Genomic DNA, 17,207 nt, shown 5'->3' on the forward strand with positions numbered 1-17,207 from the left:
TCTATTGTCTTCTGTGCTCTAGAATTTCCTTTTTTTCCCATTTAATATAAGTTTTACTTCTCTGGTGAAATTCTTCATCTTGTCTTCTACTTTCTTGAACCTATTTATCAATGTTATTTTCAAGTCCTTAAGTTACAACTCTGAAGCAAATCGTCTGATCTATTTGCTCCTGAATCTGTGGGTCAACATTTTGGGTTCCTCATCTGGGTGGTTTCACCCAGCTCCTTCAAGTGGCAGCTTGGTGGTGACTGGGTAGTCTCAGCTAGCCTCAGGAGTCTGGAGCCGTCAGGTTGTTAGGCAGGGTGCCTCAGCTCTCCTCCATGTGGCTTTTCCAGCAGCCCAGCTCAGACAGGTCCACAGGGCAACAGTATTCCACAATGGTGGAAATAGCAGGGTTGGGGGGGGCACTCTGATGGGGGGAACTGCAAAGGACTTGCACCCATCTGTAACTTTCCCCAGTCTGCCCTCTGGCCATAACTTTATACACTTCCACCAAAGCAAGATTCACATACCCCTCAAAGAGACCTCAGAGTCTCACGAAATTAGAGATGGTACCATACCCAAAGTCCAGCATCTTACAACTGGCCTATTTTTTTCTGTCAGCCTCTGCCCGAAGCCTGGTCCCAGCACTATTTTGGGATTGATGCACGTACCCCACTTTGGGGTCTAATTTCTTTTAATCTATTGATGCATAGCAAACCATGCCTACACTTCCTGGCTTCACATCACAACTCTCGTTATTCATGACTCCGTGGGTCAGTAATTTGGGCTCGACTCAGCTGGAAGGCTGTTCTGGGGCTTTGTGTTAAGTGACTCATCCAGCTGCGGTCACCTGGCGGTCCATCAGGGCTGGACAATGGACGGTGGACGATGCCCGCACTCACCTGTTACTGCTCTTGGCCTGGGCACCTTGTTCTCCACACGGCCTCCCAAATCAGCCAGTTCAGGTGGTCCACGTAACCACATTCCAAGAACACATGAGTTATACACGGTGGGACTTCCCTGGCTTTCTTTTCATCACAATAAAGGTCAAGTTCAGCCCGAATTCAGCTAGTGGGAAAACCAACCCTTATCTCTTGGTGGAGGAGCTATGAGTTGACTCAATGCACGTGAGTGAGCAAATGCCGGGAGGTAGTGAAGGACAGGGAAGCCTGGTGTGCTGCAGTCCCTGGGGTCTCAAAGAGTCGGACACAACTTAGCAACTGAACAACAATCTACCACCCCTTGAGATATGTTTCTGTGGTCTCTTTTGTCCCTTGATTTTCAGTCTGTTGTGTATGAAATAAATAGAGGCTCCATGATCTTGTCTCCCTAAGGATGTCATGGTTTTCTCTGGAGAGCCAAAGGTGCCTGACCGTGCACTTGCTCCAGGTGGGGACTGAGGTGATTTGAGGCCATGGCAGGACTGGGGTCTCCTCTGAAAGCTTGGGCTGTTTACCAGGACCCCATCTCCTTGATGACTCTGAGCCAGAATCCTTCTCTCCTCCATAACATGAGTCTGCAGGGGCCTCTGCTTAGCTCTTTGTCCTTCTGGCAGCTGTTCTTTGCTCCATTTCTCAGAATCTCACCCCGTGCTGTGCAACTTAGCTCACAAACACTTCCAGGAGAAACGGGGTGAAAGGGGCTCCCTTCTCCCTGGCCCCCCCCACCACCATCATTCACCAGGATCTTGGCCTGTCAAGTCCTGGACGTCTTCGGAGCCCTGGCCTCCTGCTTATCTCGCCAGCCCAGGGAGTCTCAGCCTCACACTCAGCCCATGTGCTCCACACAGTAAACACACATACGCACATGTGGGCTCACCCGGCTTGTTTCTCTCCTGGGATCTCAGCCCGCGGGGGCTTCCTTGGTCATAAAGCTGTCACACAGCTGTGGTGGTGTCTTCAGCAGAAAGTGCGATCAGGCGCAAGCTTCAGAGCCAGAAGCAAAGTCTCCACTGGTTCCATGGGTATTATTTCCTTCCAGACTTTTTCTGTGCACATATATCAGCCATTGTGTTCCCCTTTTGATGATGTTTCTAGAAGGAGCTTTGGGGTTTCCCAGGTGGTGCTAGTGGTAAAGAACCTGCCTGCCAATGCAAGAGACACAAGAGATGCAGGTTTGATCCCTCGGTTGGGAAGATCCCCTGGAGGAGGGCATGGCAACCCACTTCAGTATTCTTATCCAGAGAATCCCATGGATAGAGGAATCTGGAGGGCTATAGCCCACAGGGTCACAAAGAGTTGGATATGACTGATGCAACTTAGCATGCACACACACACTAGAAGGAACTTTAGAGGGGAGAAAACACAGCACCCTTAGCAGAGTGGTTTTTGTTGTTGTTCAGTCGCTCATTTGTGTCCAACTCTTTGCAGCCCCATGGATGGCAGCACACCAGGCTTCCCTGTCCTTCACCATCTTCCAGAGCTTGCTCAAACCCATGTCCATTGAGTCAATGATGCCATCAAACCATCTCATCCTCTGTCATCCCCTTCTCCTCCTGCCCTCAGTCTTTCCCAGCATCTTGGTCTTTTCAGATGAGTCAGTTCCTTGCATCAGGAGGCCAAATTATTGGAGCTACAGCTTCAGCATCAGTCCTTCCAATGAATATTCAGGGTTGATTTCCTTTAGGATGGACCGGTTTGATCTCCTTGCAGTCCAAGAGACTCTTAAGAGTCTTTTCCAACACCACAGTTCAAAAGCATTAATTCTTCGGAACTCAGTCTTCTTTATGGTCTAAATCTCACTTCCATACATGACTACCAGAAAAACCATAGCTTTGACTTTATGGACCTTTGTTGGCAAAGTGATGTCTCTGCTTCGTTGTGGCTAAGGTGGCTTGGGTGGCATAGGTAGTAACTATCCCTGGCTGGTTTGTCCCGTCCTACATTTTCCAAGTGGGTACTGATGGGTGGGCCATGGAACATTCCAGCTGCAAGGGGCCTTAGGGGTCATCTGCTTGTACCCCCACCCCACTGTACTGGTGAGGAACCCGAAGGCCTCAAGGTAGAAAGAAGCCTGTGTGGCTGTACCATGGGTAAGGGGCCTAGCCACTGCCAACACAGGACCCTGACTCCAACCCCACTTCTGAGCGACGAGCAGGGCCAGGGTCCCTCCGGGGCCCCCGTTAATTAAAAGCCTCGCAGCCTCAGCAGGACGGGGGCTTGCAGATCCCCATCCCGGGAGGCTGAACGTTCTCCTTGCTCCGAGAGGGGCCCATCCGTGTGCAGTGGGGACACGTGGGCAGCCTGCAGGCCTCTGACAGTGGCAGGCGCGGGTGACCACCCTCCTCCTCTCCCTTCTCCACCGCAGGCTGCGGGAGCACCACCGGGCCACCATCAAGGTCATTCGGCGCATGCAGTACTTTGTGGCCAAGAAGAAATTCCAGGTGAGTCCTGCACTCGGCCCTCCCGCCCTGGTCCACCCTGAAAGCCGCTCGCCCACCCACAGCGCAGACCACACCTTGCCATGTCTGAGACCTGACCCTCCACCCATCAAACACCCTGCCATGACTCCAAGATCCGTGTCCAAGGCAGCTGGCCCTGGAGAGACGTTTCCCCGATTGGGCTGGACCCTGGGGCCAACCCAGAAACACACGGGGCCCTGGAGCTCACTCGCCCCCTACCCCCACCCCCAGACAGGAGTGGCAGTGACCCAGGGAGGGGGCAGAGCCAGCCCTGTGTCACCTGGACAGGAAGCACCTTCCCCAGGCCTGCTCAGGGCTTTGGTCCCCATCACCCACCCTGTGTGAGTCGGAACAGACGGGTGTGACCTCCCTGGCAGCCCAGTGGCTAAGACTCTGTGCTCCCAGTGCAGGGGGCCTGGGTTCAATCCCTGGTCAGGGAACTAGATCTCACATGGCACCATGAAGACCGAAGATCTGCTTGCTGCAACTCAGACCCTGCTTGCTTCAACTAAAGACCCCGCTTGCTGCAACTAAGACCCTGCTTGCTGCAACTACGACCCCACATGCAGCAAATACTGGCACAGCTAAATAAATAAATATTTAAAAAAACAAACAGAACAGAGAGGAGGCCTGGCCCTGCTCTGTGCCCTGGGGTGGCCCCCTTTACAGGGAGAGGTAGGGTCTCCCTGGCTAGGTGGGACTGGAGACTGTGGGCTTCCCCATCAGCCCTCCTTCCAGGGGTGAGCCTCCTACAGCGGCCCCTGGACAATGCCAGGTGATGACAGGCTTGGCATCTCTTTCCTCTGTGGAGACTGTCATCTGTCGGAGGAGGGGGCCCAGCTCAGCCTTCCCTCGGAGAACATGGAGCCTTGGGAAGCAGGGTCCCCTGGGGGAGGGCCTTCTCTTTCCGGAAGGCTTGGCCACCACTTCCTTTTAGAAATGAGTTCCTGGCGGAGCCAGGTCTGGGGGCCACTCGGAGTCAGCAGCAACGTCCAGACCCCCCGGGCCTGCGTGCGGCACCAGGTGGGGAGGTTGGGGTGATGTGTTCACGCCCCCGAGCAGTCACAGCAGGGCTGGGACGAGAACAGACGTATGTGCCCTCCGGTCTGTGCCTCCCATCCCAGCCTACAGGCTTGACTCCAGTCTCCCCAGCAGAGCCCCCACCCAGCCAGGACGGGGAGCCAGACTCATTGGGGAGCTCTGGACAGACCCCACCCCAGCAGCCCCAGGGAAGACCTCTTTCTCCTCTGGAGTGGGAACAAGAGCCCAAGGGGCTGCCCAGGACCATGCCCACCTGCGCCCTCAGCCTTGCCAGGATGCTGGTCCCAGCACACACAGTCCCCTCAGGAGCAGGGCAGGGAAGGGGGTGGGAGGGAGGGGGAGGGGTGGCACACAGTCCCCAGGGGCGTTGTGCTGCCCGCCTGCCCATCTGTCTGCCCGCAGCCTGGCAGGAGGCTTCCCCCCTCCCCAAACTGGGCCAAGTAGTGTCAAAGGCTCCCGCCAGGGCCTGGGACCCCTCATTGTGGGATCAAAGAGTCCATGAAGGCCATTCCCAGCCGGCACCGGGAGGTCTGCCCCTCACTGTTCTGGGTGAGATCTGATGTCCCTGGATGGTCTGTGGGCCTTTGGGTCTGTGGCTCTCCTTCCCCGAGGCCCGGCTGCCCTGGTGGAGCCAGCAGAGGGGCACCTGGGGAAACAGGGAGCTCGAGGGTGCTGGGCAAGGATGGGCTGACCTCCCAGGTGGGGCAGGAATGGCAGGAACCTCCGCTGGGATCAGGTCTAGGCAGGACTGTCCCCAAGAGCAGAGGAGACCCAGGAAGGGCCCTCACTGGAGAATGGCTGGTGGTGATGGCTGAAACATCTGATGCCAACCTGGGGGTGGGGGGAGTACAGAGGGGTCACTGGGGCTCTTCCAGGATGGGGACAGTCCCCAGCCTGAGCAGCTGGGTCACTGTGGTCCCGGAGCAGGCCCCCGCTGGGCAGAGGCCGGAACCTGCTGCCTGGGGCACCACTAGACCATGCAGAACCATGCCAGGGTGGACCCCAGGCTTCCTGGGGGCTTCTTCCAGGTCTGGGGTGCCCACAGGGCACGCCCAGCTCAAAGGTGATGTGAGAAGCTTCCAGATCAGAACCACAGATGCCCTGGGCAGACGGGCATCCACAGTGGTCAGAGAAGGTGTGGGTGCTGGGGAGCACCTGTCACAGAAACGCGGGCGAGAAAACCAATAGCTGGCCTCAGTGGGCACCCTGCCCTCCCTTCCAGGCTGGCAGTCTCCCTCTGCCTCAGGACACAGGCCAGCGTCCTGCAAGCAGCCTGGGAAGCTTCTGGAAGGAGGCCGGGCAGCCCCACCCGGCCTGCTCCCTGCCCTCCCCAGTGCACAGGGCCCCTGAGGGCCTTGAATAGAGCAGGTGGGGCCTGTGTGTGGAGGAGCTCCTCCTGCTCTGCCCTTGGGACAGAGGCTCTCAGGCAAGGCCCAGGTCTGGGGCGGCTGGAGGGGTGTGGGCAGCAAGAGGCCTCCAGGGAGGAGGGACCCAACAAGATGGAAGTGGTGGATGAGGCCCTGGCGGTAAGGAGCTCCTAGGAGTTCCCGGGGTGGCCCCTGCCCCAGGCCCAGCTGCCAGGGCCCCTCCCCCGCAGCAGACTGTCTGTCTGCCCACACGCCCACCCCCATCTGGCCCCAGGGGCAGCAGACGTGGCCGGTGGCCCCCCTGCCGGCCTCGCTGGCCGATAAGTACCCGGCTGGCCGCCCCTGTGTCTGGCTGGAGGAGCCAGAGCCTCTTAGCCCTTCAAGTTTGCCTTGAACTCCCGTGTCCACCGTCGGTCAGTCTGGACAGCCCGGCATTATCTCGGCTCATCTCAGGCTCCTGCTGCTGCCGCCAGAAGAAATTAGCTTCAGAGAGAAAGCGGAGATGAGCTCTGCAGCCAGACCCCAGGCAGCCACTTGACAAAGGCCTCCAGGAGCGCCGACCAGACCCTGGTGGGGGCGGGGGGCAGGGCGGGGAAGGGGGGCTTACCCACTCCAAGATGAGTCTCAGGGGGCCTAAGACGCCGCCAGGCCATGGGTCCTGGGTGTCAGTCGGCCGTCGGTTGCCCTGCTGAGGCCCACACCCTGCACAAGGCGAGGCGGGGGGGCCGCGCTCACAGCCCCCTCTCCACCTGCTCCTGCGGGCGCACACACACCCGTCCCCTGCACTCTCGTGCCTTCCCACGGGGACATCTACGTACATGTGTGCACACAGAGCCCCTCAACACACTCAGGGCCACAGTGGTCCGTGACCCCCCAGGGTGTATAGGAGACCAGGACAAGGACCCGCTCCATTCCAGGCCAGGCCTGCCCGACTTTGACCTCCGTACCCCACCTTCCCTCTTCCGAGCCTGCCCAGGCATCTCCGCTCAGGACCACCTCCCCGTGGGCACTAGACGCTGCAGACCCTGGGCCCAGCCACAGCCACCATCACAGCCCCTCGGGTTCTCCCGGCACAGGCCCCTCAGGAGCCCCCAGCCCCCTCTCTCCTCACATCTTACTTTACCCTCACTCCCCTGGTCAGCCAGAAGGCTCAGCAGCCCCATCTTACAGAAGCAAACACTGAGTCCTGGGCCCATCACCCAGCGCCAGTCTTACACTTGTCCTGGAGCTGGGTGTGTGGCATCAGAGAGCCTGCCAGAGTTTATCTCACCCCCGACCCCACGATCCTATGACGGGCCTTGCGTCTCAGCCATAAGGGGATGCAGGGTGGTCCCAGAGTCCGAGGCGGGGCTGGGTGTCAGCTGTGAGGGCCCCACCTGGCGAATCTTCTGGGGACAGGAACCGCCCTGGCCTTCTTGTGCCCAGTCCCTGATGCGGGGGAGGGTTCCGTCCTGCCTCAGGATTCTGGGGTCCCAAACCATGTAGGGAGTTGAACTTTAGCTGCCAGTGTTGGTGGCCGGGCCCCTGGGCATGTCCAGAGGGGCCCAGAGATGGAGGCAGGACTCTGCCCTCAAGGGAGCCCCGTCTTTCTGGGAAGGCAGAGGTGGCCTTGCCCTTAGCCTAGGGTAGCCCACCTCTGGGGTGGTACTGCAAGGAGATGTAGGCCCCGGGCAGGCAGGGAGGACAGGGCCCCTGGGGCTCCCAGGTTTGAGACCTGGCCCTGGCCCTTGACAGGCATCTGAGCCTTATTCCTTCTCATCCTCTGACCCTGCAGCCCCGGCTCGCCCTGCAAGCTGTCAGGAGTTTCTTGCAGGCCCGCTACCCTCCGCCCTGCCATCAAGAAGCAGTAACCTCCCAGCTCATCACTAGTGTGAGCCCTTCAGGGTTAATGAGACCACCGGGGCCCCCCCAACCCTGTCTGCCTGAGGTCCCCCCAACAGAGTCTCTTTTCCCAATGAGCCCTGCTTGCTTGTGTGGGCAAAGGGCCTCCTGAGCCATCAGACCCCCACTCAGCAGTCCCCTGCTACCTGGGTGGGACCTGCAGCCCGTGGGCTCCTGGGATCGAGGCCATAAATGTGGCTGGAGGTTTTGCTGACATCCTGAGAAGCCTCCTTCTCTCTGTTGTGGTTTCACCTGAGCCCCGGATGCATTTATGGGCTCAGGGCTGGCGCCGAGCCTGGAGCTCCAGGGTCCCCTGCCCTGCCCCCCTGGCCCAGGCCCATGGTGGGACCATCCTCTCCTCCCAGGAAGCCTGGAAGCCCCGGCAGGAGGCCTGCCACCCACAACAGGCACTGCAGGCCGAGGCTGTCCCTGGGGCCCCCTCTGCTCACCTCAGGGAACTGACTGCTGGGGAAGGGGGTGAGGTGGATCACCCCCACCCTGAGAACAGTGTGGGAGCCTGCCAGCGAGGGTGTGGTCAGCTTGGGGCCAAGGCCAGTGGGGGCTGCACAAAACTGCCCTCTTTTCCACTGACCGGAGCCATGCTCTTCCCCCTGCCCTGGGCCCTCAGCTGGGCCAGCTCTTCCAAGGCAGTTTGGAACCAGGGCTGGGGGCCTGGGAAGGGAGAGTAGGCAGGTCCCTGGGTCCAGAGAGGCCGAGTCACTGACCCGGGGTCACCCACCTCCTGGGTGGGGTGAGGAATGGGGGATGTGGGCTGAGCCCAGCCACGGCGAGTGCGCTGATCCCGGCCCGCCCCTTGGTGCCACACGGGCGGCTCCTTAAATCCCGGACGCTCATGGAGGCTAGGCACCGTCCTGCGTCCCGCGCTGGCCCGCACGCGCAGGCACGGCCTGATTCTGTCTCTCTGCTGCAGCAAGCGCGGAAGCCCTACGATGTGCGAGACGTCATCGAGCAGTACTCCCAGGGCCATCTCAACCTCATGGTGCGCATCAAGGAGCTGCAGCGGAGGTGGGCGCGCCGGGCCGGGGCGGGGCGGAGTGTGGTCAGGGCGGGGCGGGGCGTGGATGGCAGGGGCGGGGCGTGGGCAGTGTGGGGCAGGGCGTGGCTGGCAGGGGGCGGGGCGTGGGCAGTGTGAGGCGGGGCGTGGATGGCAGGGGCGGGGCGTGGGCAGTGTGGGGCGGGGCGTGGATGGCAAGGGGCGGGTGTGGATGGAAGGGGGCGTAGCATGGATGGCAGGGGGCGGGACGTGGGTTGCAGGGGAGGGGCTTGAGCAGTGTGGGGCAGAGCACGGGAGCTCGCTCCAACTGCACCAAAGTCTGGGGGTGCCAACACTTCACATCCCAGCCCACCCGCTGTTGAGCAGGCCCAGGTCAAGCCTCGGGAGGTACACGGCTGGGGGAGACCCTACCGGTTGGGCGCTGAGCACCCCAACTCTCGGAAGCCCACGTGTTCTGGCTTCTGGCCCAGGGTCCAGAGAGCTCGTCCTCCTGGAGGCGCCTGCTCCTTAGGGGCTTGCGTGGGCTCAGACCAGCTGCACATCAGCGGTGGGCTGGCCTGGGGACCGAGCTCTGTGAGGCACAGGGTGTGGCTGGGAGACCACCCATGTTGACCACCCTGGCCAAGCAGGAGCTCAGGCTGCCTGCCCCCTGTTCACCCCGCCCCTGTCACTGACCTACAACAGGGATGTGAAGCCCATCCAGCCCAGTAACCTGGCCTTGCCCTGGAAGGGACCTCTTGCAGTCCTGCCTCTCTGGACACTTCCAGGCACCTGGCCTGGGGGCATTTATGAAGCAGCCACAGGACACTGGGCGATTCTGGGATCCTGCTGTACCCAGGCAGGATGACAAAGGGACAGTCCAGCAACTGCCCTTCACCTCTGAACCCCCCACCCAGGCCCCCCATGGGAGTGTGGGCCTCTGGAATCCCAGAGGCACCTGGCTGGTTTTGGGGTGGTGGCAGGGGGTGGCCCCCAGAAGGGGTGGGCAGCTTGTCTCACTGGGGACATTGGCCCATCCGCCCACTGATCAGCCAGATGTCGGTGTGGTGCCCAGGGCCACGCATGAGCTGGTCTCCATCTCCTTCTCCCCGCCCCCCAGGCTGGACCAGTCCATCGGAAAGCCCTCCCTCTTCATCTCTGTCTCAGGTGGGTTTCTGCATTGAGGCACCCTCAGCATGGCAGCCTGTGCCAGACCCGCCTACCATCGCCCCACCCACGCCTGCCTCTCCCCACCATCTGAAAGTGCATGTCTCGCCCGCAACTCCAGGGAGATGGGGGCAGGTCGACCCACCCTAAGCATGGTGTCTTTGAACACAATTTACACGGGATTTGCAGTTAGGACAGGAACCTACAAGGGTCCTGATAAGGGCAGGCCTTTCTAGGCCATTGATGATCTGGGTGTAGAAATGTGCCCAGGTCTTTGGGAAGGTGTGGGCCTGGAAGTGGGGCTGGGGGCTGAGAAGCCAGCCAGAACCTCGCAGCAGAGGTGGGTGCGGCTCTCCAGCTCTGAGGCGCTGGGGAGCAGGCTGCGGGTCACACGGGGAGAACAGGGCCAGTCCAGTTCCTTGGGGTTGCCCTAACCCAGGTTCAGGCAGGAGGCGCAGCTTGGGCAGAGGCAGGACAGCGGGGGTTTCAAGGGCAACAGGCATCCCCGGCCAGAGCGAGTGTCTCCCGGGGGCGGAGGGCACAGTGGGCACCATCTCAGGCAGGCTGTCCCTGTCTTCCGCGCTCTCGGGAATCAAGGAAACGGGAAGGGTGGGACACTGACAAGCCGGCCAGCGCCCGCCCACCCCCTCCCCCTCCACCATCGCCTCCTGAAGTTCCCACCACGGAAGAGCTCTTAGGAGATGTCCTCGGAGGTTCAGACCTTCGACTCCAGCTTCCTCACCCCCCGTCACCCTTCTCCCCCAGCCCAGCTGGGGTCACCTGCCCACCCCACCCCATCGGCTAGCACCGGCATCCCTGACTTGGGTGCTTTACCCCACAGAGAAGACGAAGGACCGCGGCAGCAACTCGATCGGCGCCCGCCTGAACCGCGTGGAGGAGAAGGTAGGCGCCTGAGCCTGTGTTGGTTCCCACGGCCGCAGGCGGCGTCCTGGGGCCTGAACAGGGCTGTCCCCAGCGGCGCTCCACGCTGCCACTCTGTGCCCGGATGGCGCCCTCGGCGTCTGGGGTCTCCCTCCGTCCCTCTCCCCTCTTTCCTTCCTCCTTCTCGCCTTCCGTCCGTTCTCGTGTGGCCTTCCTGAGGCCGGCGCCATCTACTTCCCCGTGTGCAGTGGGTATCTCCCCGCGGGAGGGAAGAGGATGCTGGAGTCCAGGCTGGTCTGAGACCTCACTCAGGGGGCATCCTTAGGGGCAAGTGGCACCGAGTGCCCACAGGCCCCTCCCTGGCGTAGCTGAGGTGGGCATTGCTCCCCTGGCCCCAGCCCGAGGGCACTCAAGGACTTGGAGATGCCGACAGGGGCACAAAGGTGCATCATGCGGGGAGCAGGGGCTGCGGGCCCCAGGACCCTCCACTGCGGGCATCTGAGCGAGGGCAGCAGGAGGTGGGCAGTGTCTGCCCAGGCCCTGCTGGGCGTCCAGGCAGGATGTGGACGTCCACGCTCCCTCCGCTCCAGAGCACGGCCGCCTCAGTGGCTGGGGCGCCCCAGTCCTTCCGGGGCTCTGTGCCGGCATCCTGGAGCCGCCATGGACCTGTGGGACGGGATGGGCGGCCATTCTGCCCTGTGAAGTCTCTGTGGTTAGGTGCAGGCTCTTATCGTGCCAAACAGCTCGTTCATCTACATGGACTTTATCTGAGAGCCACCGGGGGGTTAAAAATAGAGGAATCACGCTTGGGCAGGGAGAGCATCCACTGCTCCGTTTCCTGGGCAATGCCTGGCACTGGCCCATGTCCATCTCTGCTGCAGCTGGGCGGGCGGGCAGGGGCATGGCTCCCAGTTGCTGCCCCACCCTGCCCCCAGCCCGGGCCTGCAGGACTACCCTCTGCCCACCTGCAGTCTTCCCCGGCTGGGGCCGGTGTGGGGTCACGATCCAGTACATGGGGTCTGAGAGGGAGGGTCGCTTGTGCAGGTGAAACGGGGGCCCTCACGCGCCGGCCTGCCCCTCTGGGGCTGTGTGACCCCAACATCCTGACCTCACGGGAAGGCTGGCCCACCTCGGTCAGCACAGGGCCGAGCAGGGCCTTTGTCCTGTCCTACAGCAGACCATGCAGTGGTAGATGCCCTGTCCGGCAGGATGGGAACTGAAACCCAGAGTGGTCAGCTCCCCAGGCCGGTGGCATCAGAGCCTCTGGGGCCCTGGACTCTGCCTTCTTGCTGGCCGGTCCTTGGCTCTCACTCTGCCTCCTGTGTGTGACCAGGGCTGGCAGCTTCCATGAGAAGCAGCAGGTGACCCTGCAGCAGACCAGGCCCTCTGGGTGGGGCTTCCAGCCATCACAGGAAGCAGAGGGGGCCTTTCCTGGTGGTCCAGGGGCTGACTCCACGCTCCCAGCACAGGGAGCCCAGGTTCAATCCCTGGTCGGGACCCAGATCCCACAGGCCACAACAAGAGAGTTCACATGCCCATCCCACATGGAGCAATTGAAAACAAGACCCCTCGTGCCACAGCTAAGACCCGCTGCAGCCAAATAAATATTTCAACAGAAAAATAAAGGAAGCCGAGGTAGAGCCAGGGAGTGGACCTGGCCCCCGACCCCCGCGCCTGGCCCCGGGACAGCTTTTGCTGAGTGACCCCCACAGCCGGCGGGGGCTATGGTGGCCCCCGGGCCCGTGAGCCGGCGCCCTCCCAGCTGCCCTCGGGGCACCCACTGTCCCAGCGTCCAGACACTCACACCGCCCTGTGTCCCTGCCCTGGCCTGGCTCTGTCCCCTGTCCCACTGCCCTGGGGCTTTCCTATCCTACGACTCTGCCCTATTCTGGACAAGCCACTCCTTCAAGCCTAGACTGGAGCCCGGTGTCCTCTGGGGGTGGTGGCGGGCCGCCCAGGGTCCCCTGCAGCCCTCCGGGCACCTGTGGGGTCTAAGAATCAAGACATGGCCCTTAGTCAGCCAGGGGCAGTGTGGCGGGCGAGGTGGGGCCTGTGCTGGCCATGGGGGTACCCCATCGCAGACCCACATTTCTTCAGATCGGAACAACAAAGCGGGGGAGGGTCCTGGAGGACACGGTTTGGGGGCAAGGCCCCTGCGGCCTCCGCGCCCATCAGGCTCTACGCCCAGGAGAGGGGCGGCCTGTTCCCAGGCAGCGAGGAATCTGCCTCGACCCCCCTGCCCCGCGGAGCTGGTTAGGCCGAGAGGCTCCGTCACTCAGAGTCCCGAGCCTGCTCCACGCTCCCCGCCCCCGTGGACGTGCACGGACCCAGGCGAGGCCTCTGTGGGCCCCTCCCCCGCCGGCTGACGCCCCTCGCGGATGGACCCTGGGAAGGGGCTGTGCTGGGCCCCACGTTATCGGCTTATCGCAGCGGCCATCAGGACCATAAACAACCCCCTGGCAATCCTGCTGACGCGGGAAGTTGGGGGCAGGAAACGCAGCAGCCGTCCGGCCTCAGACACCCAGCAGGCCCGCGGTGGTGGCAGTGCCAGCCAGCCCGCCAGCCAAGCCCCCCCAGGCCTTCCCCGCACGCCGGGCGGCCTCAGGCCGGAAGGGAGCCTGGCCCCCAACTGCTTCCTCATCTGGGCTCCGGCCCTCAGCAGGGAGGGCAGCGGCCTCCCCCCAGCCGGCTGGCAGCCGCAGGAAGAGGGGCTGGGAGAGGAGGGGGAGGGGGCTCGGGAGGCACACGGCCCCCCACCCCCCAACCCCTGTCTTGTCAGGGGGAGCCCGGCACACCTGTCCCTGGCCTGGGCTGGCTGTCCAGGCCTGCCTGGCTCCAGGGGCGTGCAGGGCCGAAACAGCGTCCTGCCCGGGGCCCACACCCCGCACTCCCCACCCCGGCCTCACCCAGGGGCCTGAGGGACCTGCAGGTCCCCAGAGGAGACGCAGGAACTGCTCTTGCTCATCGGGTTCTGTACTCGGAGGAGGGAGGAGGGGAAGGACAGCCTTTGCCCAAATAAATTCTCTTTTACAAGTGGGGAAACCGAGGCCCAGGGAGTTTGTGCAGCTGTCTAATTAGCTAGTTAGAGCTAGCCCCAGCGGAAGCCATGGACAGAGGGGCAGATAAGGTGGAGAGAGACAGCAGAAAAGAATTTCATAAACACAAGGGGTCTGGTGAGAAGAGGCCGCGTCAGAGCAAGGAGGGCCAGGCTGGGGACTGGGGTGGGGGCAGGCAGCGGGGTCCGCTGGCGGCCGTGGTCAGACTCTGCCCCGGTGGGGGGGTGGGGACGCCTTGCCAGCCCTGGGACGGGTCCTGAGAACACGACCCCCAGCCCCCGGGCCCCTCCCTATCAGGGCTGCCGCGGGGCAGGGACCCTGGGCTCTCTGGGGACCCGATGAAGCAGTCGGGTCCCACCTCCCCCCCCAGTGTGTATTCTTAGCTCTGGCCCCTGGACCTGCTGCAGTGTTTACATTGAGCCCTGTTTATTTTGCAAGCTCAGCTCACACTGCTTTTGCTGATATGAGGAACACAGTGGGCTGGGAGAATTTCTTTCTTCTCTGTTTTTGCCGGAAATGTTCATGGCTCAGAGCCGGACACCGGGAGTCCTGGGTTTCCAGGCCCCAGTTCAGAGAGCAAGGGTGGGAAGGGCCCTCCCCCACCTGGCATTCCTTCACTGCCCCCTGTCCTAGAACCCTCGCCGGGCACACCTCTCCCCTGGACTGAAATGCCCCCAGCCCGGGCACCCCGCCGCCTCACCTCCCCAGCCCCTGCCCTGGACCAGGAGGGCCCAGTCTGCCCCCAACCTCCCTCCTCCTGCTCAGGCCTCCTCCCGGACCTCTCCATCCCCCGGGCCTAAAAGCAGGACCCAGAGACTCGACCATCCCAGCAGCTCCCCCTGCCTCCCTCCCTAGAGCCCCTCAAAGCAGCTCACCCTCGCACGCCAGCTACACACCCTGCCCACGGAGTTTGGGCCTCTATTATCTTGGGCTAGGCTATTTTTCCAGACATCTATGTGGTCTCTGGCCTCTCCCCACTGCACCCCCGTCCTTCCCATTATATACTCTTTCTTAGACAATGCGGAAGCTCTCTTGCTCACCTTTTCTTCAGAAACTTTGTGTCCACATCTGTGGGTGAGATGGGTCCTGTTCTCATCTGTTTGGGCATCCAGTTTAGGAGAGCCTCACGGGATGAGTTAAGAAGCAATCTCTCTTCTTTTGCATTCTAGAATACTTTGTATAGGATTAGGGTTTTCTTCCTCAGAATGTTTGGAGAAACTTGAAGGCAAAGCCACCCAGGCCTGTGTGTTCTTCGTGGGCAGATTTTTAATTGAGTCAGTGACTTGCATGCTTATGGGATGGGTAGGGTTCTCTATCTCTTCCTGTGTCAGTTTTCATAAGTTGCTCACTCTTAACAGTGTGTACGTCCCACCCTCGTTTTCATATTTATTGGCATTTATTGTCATTTTAGCATCTGTACCATCAGCGGTTTGCTGTTGTTGTTTAGCCGCTTAGTCGTGCCCGACTCTTTGCGGCCCCATGGACTGTATAGCCTGCCAGGCTGCTCTGTCCGTGGGATTCTCCAGGCAAGAGTACTGGAGTGGGTTGCCGTCCCCTGCCCCATCCAGGGGATCTTCCCAACCCAGGGATCAAACTCTCTTGTCTCCTGCATTGGCAGGTGGATTCTTTACCATTGAGCTACCAGGCCCATATTTCATTTGCTTGTCTGTGCCTCCACGCATTTCCATGGGTCAAGCTTGCCGGCTCCTTGACAGTTTTACTCATGTCTTCAACAGAGTTTTGACTTTGTTGGTCCTCCCTTTTGTTGGTTTGTTTTGTTTCGTTCACTTTATTTTCTTCCTTGTATTTACCTGGGTTTAATGTATTATTCCTTCTTTAACTTCTTAGGCTGAGTTCATTTTAAGTCTCTCTAGATTTCTAATGTGTGCTCTTAAGGCGACAGTTTGATTTTTCTCTAAATGCCACTGAAACTTCATGCCCCAGGTTTTAATCTGCAGCATTTAATTTTAATGTTCATTCACATAAAGATTTCTCCAGTCCGCACTATGACCTCTTGTATATCCCAGGAGCCATTTTGCAATGTGATTTTCATCATTGTTTTAAGTGTGATTGCTCCACTGTCAGAGACAGCGCTCTGCAGGGCATCAATCTTTTGAAACGTTTTGAAATATGTTGCATAGGTACAAGATGTCATCAATTTTTGTAAATGTACCTTCTCTGTTTGAATACCATGTGTATTTTGAAGTTGTCAGTTGCGGTGTTATACTCGTGTCTGTTAGAACAAGCTTGGTAATTGGTTCCTCACTGGAATGTTTTTATCTACTTGATCTATCATCACTGAGAAATGTATTGAAGTGCCAACTATTGTGGAGAATTTTCCTACTTTTCTTTATATTTCTGTCCATTTTTGCCTCATATATGTTTTAGATCTTGTGATCAGGTACATATAATATTCAATTTTTTGTATATTCACTGCTGGATTCAATGTGTTCTAATTCCACAGCACCCTCTTTCTCCCAAGCAGGCTTTCCCCCCTCTTAAAGCCTATTATCACTGTTATACAAACCTAATTTTCTTTGTAATCTTTTTTTTAAGCTTTCTTGAGGTATAATTTACGTGCCATAAAATTCACCCACTGTAAACGCAGACAATACATTTTAGTAAATCTCTAATTTAATGCGCAACCGACATCAAAATGAAGTTTGAGAACATTTTCAACGCCCCCAATTCCCTCAATTCCATTTGCCAGCTCCCGCCGCCAGCCACAGTCAATCACTGACCTGCTTTCTGTCTCTGTATCCTTAAATTTCTATAAGACTAGAAATTTGCCTTTGCTGGATGTTTCCTATAAATGGAATCAGACAGCTTGTGGTGTTGTGTGTTTAGCTTTCCTCACGTAACGTCACATTCTTGAGGGTCGTCTGTGATGCATCATGTGTTTCTTTTCCTCTTAACGCTCAGCAGCATTCTGTTGTATGGATCAACCACATTCTGTTTATCCATTTGCAAGTTGATAGACGTTTGGACTGTTTCCAGTTTGGGGCTATTATGGTCAACGCCGCTGTGAACTTTTTATCTACGAGTCTGTGTATGGACATATGTTTTCATTTCCTTCGGTCAGGTTCCTAAGAGGGGAGTTGATGGGTCATATGGTAAGTTTCTGTTTAACTTTCGAAAACACTTCTAAACTGTTTTCCAAAGAGTTCGTACCATTTTGATTTCCCACCAGTAACACACAAAGGTTCCACTTTCTCTATATCCTTACAAATACATGGTATGGTTGGTCTTTTTTCTTTTCACCATTCTAGCTGTGGGTTTGATTTGCATTTCCTTAATCACTAATGATGTTGAGCAACTTTTCATGTGCTTATTAGCCATTCATAGTCTTCTCAGGGGAAATGTTTATTCAACCCTCCTGACTATTTTCTAATTAAGTAGTTCTGTTCTTGAGTTGTAAGAGTTGTTTATATGTTCTG

General features: G+C 59.0%; 1 protein-coding gene across 4 annotated transcripts in view; it reads left to right on the forward strand.

The window, feature by feature from the left end:
• The window catches only part of KCNQ1 (potassium voltage-gated channel subfamily Q member 1), a 364,451-nt gene that overhangs the window by 283,743 nt on the left and 63,501 nt on the right, over positions 1–17,207 (forward strand). Inside the window, exons 12-15 of one of the 4 annotated variants that reach the window (XM_043452115.1) lie at positions 3,289–3,364; positions 8,603–8,671; positions 9,786–9,832; positions 10,674–10,735. In XM_043452115.1, the coding sequence (XP_043308050.1) occupies positions 3,289–3,364; positions 8,603–8,671; positions 9,786–9,832; positions 10,674–10,735 (254 nt within the window). Of the gene's footprint in view, positions 1–3,288; positions 3,365–3,787; positions 3,979–8,602; positions 8,698–9,785; positions 9,833–10,673; positions 10,736–17,207 lie in introns of those variants that run through there. The other 3 variants (XM_043452117.1, XM_043452116.1, XM_043452118.1) reach the window with 3 other exon arrangements.

Source organism: Cervus canadensis, chromosome 29 (genome assembly GCF_019320065.1).
Source record: "Cervus canadensis isolate Bull #8, Minnesota chromosome 29, ASM1932006v1, whole genome shotgun sequence".
Lineage (NCBI taxonomy): Eukaryota > Metazoa > Chordata > Mammalia > Artiodactyla > Cervidae > Cervus > Cervus canadensis.